The sequence below is a fragment of the Protomyctophum bolini genome (genome assembly GCF_963924005.1).
Source record: "Protomyctophum bolini genome assembly, chromosome: 3".
NCBI lineage: Eukaryota > Metazoa > Chordata > Actinopteri > Myctophiformes > Myctophidae > Protomyctophum > Protomyctophum bolini.
This window is the reverse complement of record NC_137864.1, coordinates 31,782,957-31,792,641: the sequence shown is the minus strand read 5'-3', so window position 1 is coordinate 31,792,641 and position 9,685 is coordinate 31,782,957. Positions and strand designations below refer to the sequence as shown.

At 42.4% G+C, this 9,685-nt stretch overlaps 1 protein-coding gene across 2 annotated transcripts; it reads right to left on the bottom strand.

Annotated features, from left to right (window-relative positions):
• Positions 1-1,397: 1,397 nt before the first annotated feature.
• On the bottom strand, positions 1,398-9,035 carry r3hcc1l (R3H domain and coiled-coil containing 1-like). 2 transcript variants are annotated; one of them, XM_080759665.1, is made up of 8 exons: positions 8,992-9,035; positions 8,133-8,578; positions 7,694-7,881; positions 7,526-7,596; positions 7,277-7,372; positions 5,866-6,006; positions 4,126-4,182; positions 1,398-3,541 (listed from the first exon to the last, which is right to left on the bottom strand). In XM_080759665.1, the coding sequence occupies exons 2-7, from the start codon at positions 8,565-8,567 to the stop codon at positions 4,154-4,156; spliced, it is 960 nt and encodes a 319-aa protein (XP_080615791.1). In that variant the 5' UTR covers positions 8,568-8,578; positions 8,992-9,035; the 3' UTR covers positions 1,398-3,541; positions 4,126-4,153. The 2 variants fall into 2 exon arrangements, with proteins under 2 accessions (XP_080615791.1, XP_080615790.1); XM_080759664.1 differs by lacking the exon at positions 4,126-4,182.
• Positions 9,036-9,685: the final 650 nt, after the last annotated feature.

Below are 9,685 nucleotides of genomic sequence, written 5' to 3'. Positions count from 1 at the left end.
ACACACAAACACACACCACACTGTGGAAACTCTCACAGCTGCCTGATGTTACTAAATAAATGAGACCATGCTGTAAATATGCTGCTTATTTTGGTCTCACCCCCACCCCCCACCATGTGACTTGGAATGGAATTTACAAATGTATTTACAAATTGATATTCACAGACGAGACTATAGGTAAATGGAAGTTTAAAGACTTTGATCATGCACTTCCAGAATGCCCTGAGAAAAGGTGTCCTTTTAGCGTTCGCTATTTTGACGTTGTCCTCAATGCTATTTTCATGCACTGCAAACCATTGGCTGAACTCTTGTACCTCGTTGAAAGGGAACATATCATCCTGAAAGAAACCACTCTGACGCTCCCATTCAAATGATGTTCTAACACAGTTCACAGTACGTAGAAACCACAGTAAGTAGAAACCACTCTGACGCTCCCATTCAAATGATGTTCTAACAGACAGTTCACAGTACGTAGAAACCACAGTAAGTAGAAACCACTCTGACGCTCCCATTCAAATGGTGTTCTAACACAGTTCACAGTACGCGTAATTACGCATTTACGCCTGATTTATACTTTAATCATATGAAAAGTTTTGCTATTTTTGGCAAGCCACATCATCTTGCTCTTGCTACAAAGTATAAATTAAGCTTTATACTGTACTTCATAAGTACAGACATTTTGAATGTCATCCACTGTACCGTGTTTGTCTGTACTGTAAAAACAAAGAGAAACGCTAAAACGCTCTAAGAAATAAAGTTTTAAGAAGTCACACATTTAAAGGTAATCACAGAAGCCCAACAACCAAGGATGACTGGATTGATTCCATGCCAGCAAACGTCATGGACCACTACAGAACCAGCAGAGCTCTTCGTTGTGGTACTGGTAGATTTATGATGCCTTCAATTGAGAATGCGTGTGTGTGTGTGTGTTATCCTAAGCTCTTCAAATATTTAATTTGCTCTGCGACACAGCAGCACCTTTGGGCGGCTCTTTGTTGGGCAAAGTTGGCACTTGAAACCGCCATTTGCTTGGTTGTGGTTTGAGTTTGTGTACTGGTCTAATGATTGTGTGGGGCACCCAGGCAGGCAGCTCTGTGGTACATCACCTCCTCATAAAGCCACCGTAAAGCTGGAGATTATGGGAAGGGCTCAGATCTCACACGATGCTGGTTGAGAGCAGTCAAGAGCAGCTCTGGGCCGGGAGCAGTGGTGGGACAAGTACTCATATTTCTTACTTAAGTAAAAGTATCAATACTGCAATATATAAATACTCCAAACTCATGATCAGATTTTCTTTCGGAGGAATGGAAATAAGACAGAGATATTAAATCACAATCTGCTTTAAGACCTACCAGCAGGAATTGTAATATTAGAATAAAACAGGAGTATTAACAACATTGGCAGTATTTTAAATGATTTATTAAATTACAAATGACAAATTATAGTGACACATCTGACCATTTGTTATTGTCGGACAATTAAAAGAGACAAACATAACACCAGTGAAGTGTTTGGTTTCCTCTCTAAAGTTAATACCAGAAGAGATCCGTTTGAGTTGTATTCTTCGGTCTCTGGGGGTCAGGTAACTAAAGATAATGGATACTACAAAACAGACATTTGTTAAATGCCAGATCTAGCCTTAAGTCAATACATTAAAAAAAAGAAGGTATGCTTAATATAACAAAAAAAAAAGAACAAGGTAAGCTTATAACAGAATTTTCAAAGCACATTCCCAAAAGCTTTATCAGCTGGGTCTGTACACTTTAAGACCCTAAACTGTACATATCAGGACAGTGGTCAAATGACAAAATGCCATGACAATCTCAGTTTCATTGTGACTAGGGTGCTGGCTGGCTAGGGGTGCCGAGGGGCTCTGCTAGTTCGTAAACAAACAATATGCTCCTAGTGAGCACGAGGACCTGGGTTCCCCACCCTGACGTCACCCTACACACCGACCTATGTGAATTATAAATGGCCAAATAAATCTTATTTCATTGACTTAATCTGCAAATTGGACCCATAGTCCAAGAAGAAATGGAGCACACAGGTTCTTATCATGTTGATACTAAAACGGCACAAATGATTAGTCAGTGGGAGGAAATTTTGGTACAAACACAGCAGTTCTAGAAACTCTACACATCAAACAGGGTTACATAATAGTGAATATGGAATTAATAGTAAAAGTTCTGTCTCTAATATCTATCTTGCGGTTCAGTGATGCCATTAGACTATCATAAACACATCTAACTGGACTACATATCCTGCTATATAACAAAATGTCTTTGGAAATAGTGCATCCGTGTTACTGTCACTATTATGAAATGGGCTGGTTCTACTTGGTTCATGGATTAAGGAACTAGTTCATTGATGAAACAATGGAAGGTAGTTCATCAGGGCCCTATACTAGACTGTTCCATTTTCGGTCTACATTAAATGTCTTAAGTGATAATAGCTGATTTACAAACTCCCGCCTCTTATCTCATGCATTGAAAGTGGCTCTGACACAGAATCAACATAGATGTAGACAGTGTAGCAGGCGATTGTTGCATCTGGCTCATGCCTCTAGTCTACAAGGTAATTATCAGTTCCTCAGGGACGTGATAGGGAGATGAGGTGCAAGACGACTGGTGACATCTGGTGCATAAAGCTGGGCACAGATTGCATGATTTGGGTCAGTTTTTTCCCACACCGATTACATGTTATGATCGTGAGGAAAATCCAAGCTCCAGGGAGAAGATCCAGATGTTTGGTCGGGACCATGGCTGTGTAAGCAGCTCAAGGAAAGATGCAAGCTATCGCCAACAGAGTCTGTATGTGAGGCTAAGATCTTTTTTTCTTTTTCCACTGGATTGTCAGGAGTGAGTAGTGGACTACAGAACTGGGTGCATGGCAATGGCACGCACAAGGGGTACTAGTAATAGCACTAGCATTTTAAATACAGATTAGCAAATTGAGACCTTAAAAAATATAAAATAGGTAGAGGTCGCACACCAAGAATCAAATCAACAGGTTTATTTCTCTAGCCGAGGCTGTTAGCCTTAACATTTGTCCTGATGTAGAGAAATTTGCCTGTTGAAATTTGATTCTTGGTGTGTATACCTCTATACCTATTCTATGATGATTTAAGATGCTTACCTTGACCTTAGAATATACACATACATTGTCTGCATTAAAAGGAAATTACCTATTTGGAGCATCTCTGGTATTACACTTACACACATAATTTCCATAAACCTAGTGCGTTTAGATTGTGCAGTCTTCACCCAGCTGAAGAGACTACAATGATGGACTAAAAGTGGGTGATGCAGTTGGTATGGAAGGATGTGGGGTGAGATTTGGAGCGGAGTAATTACTGCTAGACGGTTGCAAAAAACTAAATATGAGTCCGCAGCTCATTGTCCAGTGTAGAGGAGTAAACAGGGGTCATGTTGGTCCTGCTGTATCCAGTCATCGGAGGAACAAAAAGCAAGCAACCCTTATCACTGTCCTCCTTTCCCCTCCCAAGCATCTTCCTTCTGTCTGGCTGCCAGGCGCTTTTGCTCTGAAAAGCAATAGATCACAATGCAGCTTAATATTATATCAGTCTGCAGGCCCCCTCCCCACCATCAATACCTTAATAACTCCATAGTGATTTATCTTAATAATTCCAAATAATTATTTTCAAAGCACATTCCCAAAAGCTTTATCAGCTGGGTCTGTACACTTTAAGGCCCTAAATTGAACATATCAGGACAGTGGTCAAATGACAAAATGCCATGACCATCTCAGTTTCATTGACACACACACACACACACACACACACACACACACACACACACACTTTCTAAAAATAATACAATAATCTGCTTGCACGTTCTTGTGTGGCCCTGGGCTGGGCCAGCAGCAGTCTTGCAAGATCACAGAACAATCCGTTTGCAGACTTCAAGGTACACTTCAAGTTATTTAAGTATTCATTTAATCTTGCAAGATGAAATTCATTCTCAGTACCAACCATGGCACAATGGAGAAACCGGCAACTCAATTTCAATGGTTCGAACTACGTATCGTATATGTATGTTTTTTAGTTTTTGTACAAATATCTGAACATAATTTTTGCCAAATTTCTGACAGCCATTAACAGATTACCTCAAATTTTGGTGGCAATAGGAAAAGGTCACACAGCAGGAGATTCAGTCACAAAGACTGAAAAGTGAAAAAACTGGTTAGTGTTTCAACAGGAATAGTGATTGCATTTCAATCAGATAATCAGTAAAGATAAGGGGTTCGTAAGTTGTGCTTGAAAGGGCACATTCGAGGATTGATGCATTGTTGTGATATGTAAGGAAAAACAGAAGAGCAACTCTTCCGTAGGTGACTCAGTATGTCAGCAACACATAGAGAGGGATGTTATACTTATAGTAGGGCTGCAGACATAAACCCCTCATTATTTCAAAGACAAATGCACAGTTGAGATTTCAGTGGTGCAAAAACCATAGGCACTGGTCTACAGAGATGTGGGGAAAAAGTGATATGGTCAGATGAGTCATCCTTCACCATATTCTCCACAAGTGGTCGTGTGCATATGTGGCAAAGGAGAATGGTACAGTTACGTACAATACGTGACCCATTCAATGGAGGGGTCTGTGGCTCTGTTAAGTTATTCTGATTGATCACCTTTATTCTATGATGAAAATGTCCATCCAAATGTACTTCCAGGATCGCTAACAATTCACAATAAATGTGGTCACGGTTTGGTTTGAAGAGTAAATTCTATGACCTCATTCTATGGCCTTCACATCAATCACATCTAAACTCAATTTAGTAAATAAATTGGAACGTGTTCAGCACTCCCTACCAGCATCATCAAAACACCAAAGAATGGTGTTCCATCCCTGCAGTATACTTCCAGAGACTTTTGCACATTGAATATGCTCTGGTGGACCAACACCTTACTAAGACACTCTCTGTATTAATTGTTGACAGACTGTACATCTATCATATGTGTGTGCAAGTGTGATAAACTGTGAGCAGCATCTTAGCCCTCCATAGAACGTGACGTGGCATGGCAACCACAGGGCTTAAAGCCAAAAACAATCCCAAGACTGAAAATGTTTTTTTGCAAATCTGGACTGATCTCATTAAATGACTCCTATGAGATCCTCAGGACTGAAATCAGTCCCCAGGACTGAGAACTTTAAGCCCTGCAACCATTCCTACCACACAATATTCACCACTTGCATTGACATTTACTGTTTGTTGTGATCTCACATACAGATCACACAATAGTGTTCCTATGCCAGGAACAAAGGACCTATTTTAGTTTGTTCTTCTTTCAGGGCCCTCACTTCAGTGCTGAGTGGCTTCTTAGTGGACAGCCACTATATACTTATGTTCCTTCTACGAAGGGGAAATGACTGCTACACTGATTATAGACTTGCTATGATCTGCACGCAATACAGAACAGAAGGGATGGACATCAATGTCCCAAAAGTATCAGCTTGCAATAGTGCTTGTCATTTTATCTGTTAAGATTAACAACAGCTCCCACTTGTGGCAGAAAACTTGCAATGCAAGCATGAGGTTTGGCAGTTGTACTAACAACTGCTTCGTATTTATAGGTTAACCGAGTGTGCAAGGTCTCACTCCCTGCGTCACATGCCTAGAGCAATTTGGAGTTAATGCTGACAAAGGCTTTGTCATTGATGAATAGAATTGGAAAACATCCAGTGACAGGCCCATGTTATCAACAACATGTCTACCAGATTCTGAGGGTGACTGGACACAGCTTGATAGTATTTGATTGACTGCTGTTGACCACAGTTCAGTTCCAGGTGCTAGCCATTAGCCAACATTCTAACAATCATGATATGTCTGTGTCTGAGTTACCTTTAGCTTCCTGGAGCTTCTTTTTCTCAGACTCACGGTCTTCCTTGGTCTGGTTGCTCTTCACACCCAGGGCTCCAATCACCAGCCTACGGGCCAACATTGCACTTGTTGCGGGTCGCTCCTTAGCAGGCAAAAGGTAGTCTGGAGGTTGGTTTAAAAGATACGATAGATTTTTGGCGTTAATATGGATGCAATAGACATGGGCATTACGGTTCCACTGTGACTTTCCCCATAGTAACCGCCCATTGAAAATCAAACGTACAGTATGGCCAAACTGCATCATTTAGGTTCACGTTAGGTACTTTACTGTCACAGCCAATACATTTAAAGCAATGGAATACATGTATTATTTCACCATAAAACAGTGGTCCACCCTTCTTTTAAACTTTGCGACTTGGAAATCAATAAAAAGCTGCTGTGGACACAGTAGCAGTGATAACAATAAATATAATCAAAGCCAAGATACCTCAATACCTATAAATGTATGATGCATATACATGACTTTTTTTTTATGCCACGATTTTGTAACCCAGTTTTCTTTTCACCCAGTGCCAATTATCTATTGTAATCCTGGGCGCTACACTTCCTCTGCCAACCTGGGGGGGCAGCGGACTGGCCTCATGCCTCCTATGCATGAGGAGTCCAAGCTGCTTCTTTTCACGTGACAGAGGGGAATTTCCTCGGCCGGACGTAGCGCGTGGAAGGGACACGTTATTCCGACCAGTTCCTTTCCCCTCCATCAGGCGCCCCGGCTGGCCAGGGGGAGGTAGTTTTAGAGACCAGGATTACGGCATGCTTTTGTGAGGGTATCTACCCTAGGGGACCCTAGGGAGAACATGCAAACCCCACACAGAAAGGCCCTTTCGCCAACCCCCGCCTCGGGTATGGGCACTGATGACGCGGAGGAGGGAACACGCCGCCAGTGCCCACAGCGTCCCCAGCGGGAATGGAACCCAGGACCTTCTAGCTGTGAGGCGACAGCACTACCAACTGTGCCACCGTGCCCTTCATGACTTTATTTTCTAATTACAGTTATAAGCCCTGATCCTGTCAAATGTCAGAACAATTGAATAAGTAAAACCATATAAACCCAGGTACCTTAATGAAATGTGTATTAGAACACAGAGAATTCTTCAGGAACCACAAGGGTCTCAGCTCTCAAACTCTCATGAGTCATGACTGCCAATCTCTAGGTATGATGTGCAGCAGAATATCCCAGCATTGATTGTATATTATAATATGTTTTGTTTTGTTTTTAATGGCCTTAAGGTAGGGCAAGTGAATTGCTAATGCTAGACTCAAAAACATACTTATTTCCTACCCGAGTTGGCATACAAATGAATCAATCCGAGCTAGCTGACAATATGATCAGCATGATAAAATATGTGTAAGCCCAACGTGTGACGCAAACCTGAGCAGCTGCGAGCTTTGGCCTTGGTAGTGGCAGAGGATTTGGAGAGAGGCTGCACCTTGAACAAGGGATGTTTGGACTTCAATGCCTCACGAGCTGACGCAAAGAAGAACAATACACATCATTCAGTGATGTTATGTGCCTTTTAATATAACGAGTGCATTTTGAGATCATGTATAAGTCAGACCATGTAATAGAATTGAATTACACTTAGTTAAATTCAGTTTTTTTTATATATAATATACCAACCTGCTATGGGGCTGGAGAAGAGGCCCAGGGCATGAGAGTCATCAATCCACTGGATGTCAAAGCCCCTCTGTCTAAACACACAAGTTGGGAATTCCAGAAGTGACTAAAATGACACTTGAAGCCTTGTGAGTCATGAATGCATCGACTACCAAATTATCTTGTACTTACTGGTAGGACTCAAAGGACTTGACGAGATCCTCTGTCTTGAACTCTGCTGGGAAGTCGTACACCTCTATGATGTGAGACAGCTCGTCCTCTCGGAGGTCCACGTCTGCATCTCCATCTCTGTCCATGTTGTAGTAGTCAGACCTGGCCTCCTGGATTGACTCTTTCTTCCTGCCTCCCTTCACAGCCACCTGAATGAATGATCAGACAGCAAAGGACAGATGGGGGCCATGACATGTGCAGTGTCAGTGTGTGTAAACAATAATGGAAGGATGAGGAAAGAGATAATGTTCAACAAACCTAACAAATTGTTGTTCTACTAGTTTCACAGTCACAGGTTTCTCTTCCACTTTGCATAAGAAATTAATTATATTGATCAACTGGAGTCGTTCACTTGATAAATTGCCTACCATCACTTAGTAAATTTAAGTAGAACACTCACCTCTTCAAGATGTGGATCCAGACAATCCCCATCATCGTTGAACAGTGTGTCCCAACTTTCTCCCTCCTCCTCCTCCTCTTCCACTTCCAGACGTGAGCCAACCTCAGCTTCTTCTCCCTCACCGGCCGAGGCGGTCTGTCTAGTTTCATCTTGTAACCTATCCGCTTCCTCATCAGGTTTGGCATCACCATTCTGCATCCCTCCCTGTTCTCCTGCTCCTTCAGATGCTGCTTTATCCCCAACCCCAGCCTTGTTTTTCTTATTCTTAGCATTCTTCCGTGCCTTGTCTGTGTAACGAGGTCTGGGTTTTGGTTTAGCTTCTCCCTGGTTTTGGGGTTTCTCCCTTGATGCTTTATCGGGTTTCTTTGAGCCTGAGGGAGTCACAGTCGAGGGCGGAGTTGGGCCACTGTCTTCCTTTGGCGCTTGCTGCTCCATTGTCAAATAAGCTACAACACAGCAGTCAGTGGCCATTAGGAGGTGAAAACAAAGGCGTCATTATAAGTCATGTTATACAGTTGTTTTCTAACATTCTGTTCGAACTCGTTCTGATAAGTCTTTGGCTTCGTTTTGGTGTTACGTTTTAGTTTCACTAAGATTATAATATTTGACCGCAATCCAACGCCTCCATCCGGAGCTGGAGCAGAAATGACACATCATGCACGATAGCAGATTACGATGCTATGCTACCTAGCAATTTAAGATCCACCAGACGCAATTCATTTCCAATCTAGAGAAGCACGTATACTTACTAACGGCCTTTTTCCCCCTTAACAATTGATATTTAGATTATTTCATTTAAAAATCACAGGATTTAAACAATAAATGAGTGAGGATTTGTAACTAGCCAGTATCCACCTACCTGCTACCGCTGTTTGTTTGGAAGCAGATTTTCCTGTCGCGCTGCTGACGCATTTCAGAGGCGTTCGCGCTATGGATTATGGGACATGGTGTTGTTATGGGTGGTTATGCAGACTCAGACGCAGAGAGTTCAGAGTTTCGAGCCGAGGGGTCAGAAAACAGCGCTCGAGCGCCGTTCATGATTCAACCCTGGAGTGTGACTGTGACCTTAGATATTAATAGAGACGGCACCGGAGGAAACCCTGAGGCGAAATTATAGTGGCCTTAGGCATTCTGCATATTAATAATATAATTTAACTATTGTGGTACTCTTGGTACCACAGTACCTCAAAGGCCCTTAAAACAAGGCTCCAGACTTCCCCAAACAAACCGGTCAGGCTTCTATACTTGACTTCACTCCCCGAACCCACCTGACCCCTGTCCCCTGCCTACTTTGACAGGCTGGAATGGCTTAGGGTTGACGAGAGAGTACAACATCTTGCAGTGGGTATGGTCCACAAGATTCGATAGACCACCAAGATACCCATGTAGGCCTACCTGTCTAAATACTTCCCTAATGTCGAAGTCCACACCCACAACACCAGAGGGAGTTCAACAAACCATGTGCAACCCAGATTCGGCACAAACAAGGGACTAAATTAATTTCGCTCCTATGCCACCAAAATGTGGAACACCCTCAACAGTCATTAAGACAT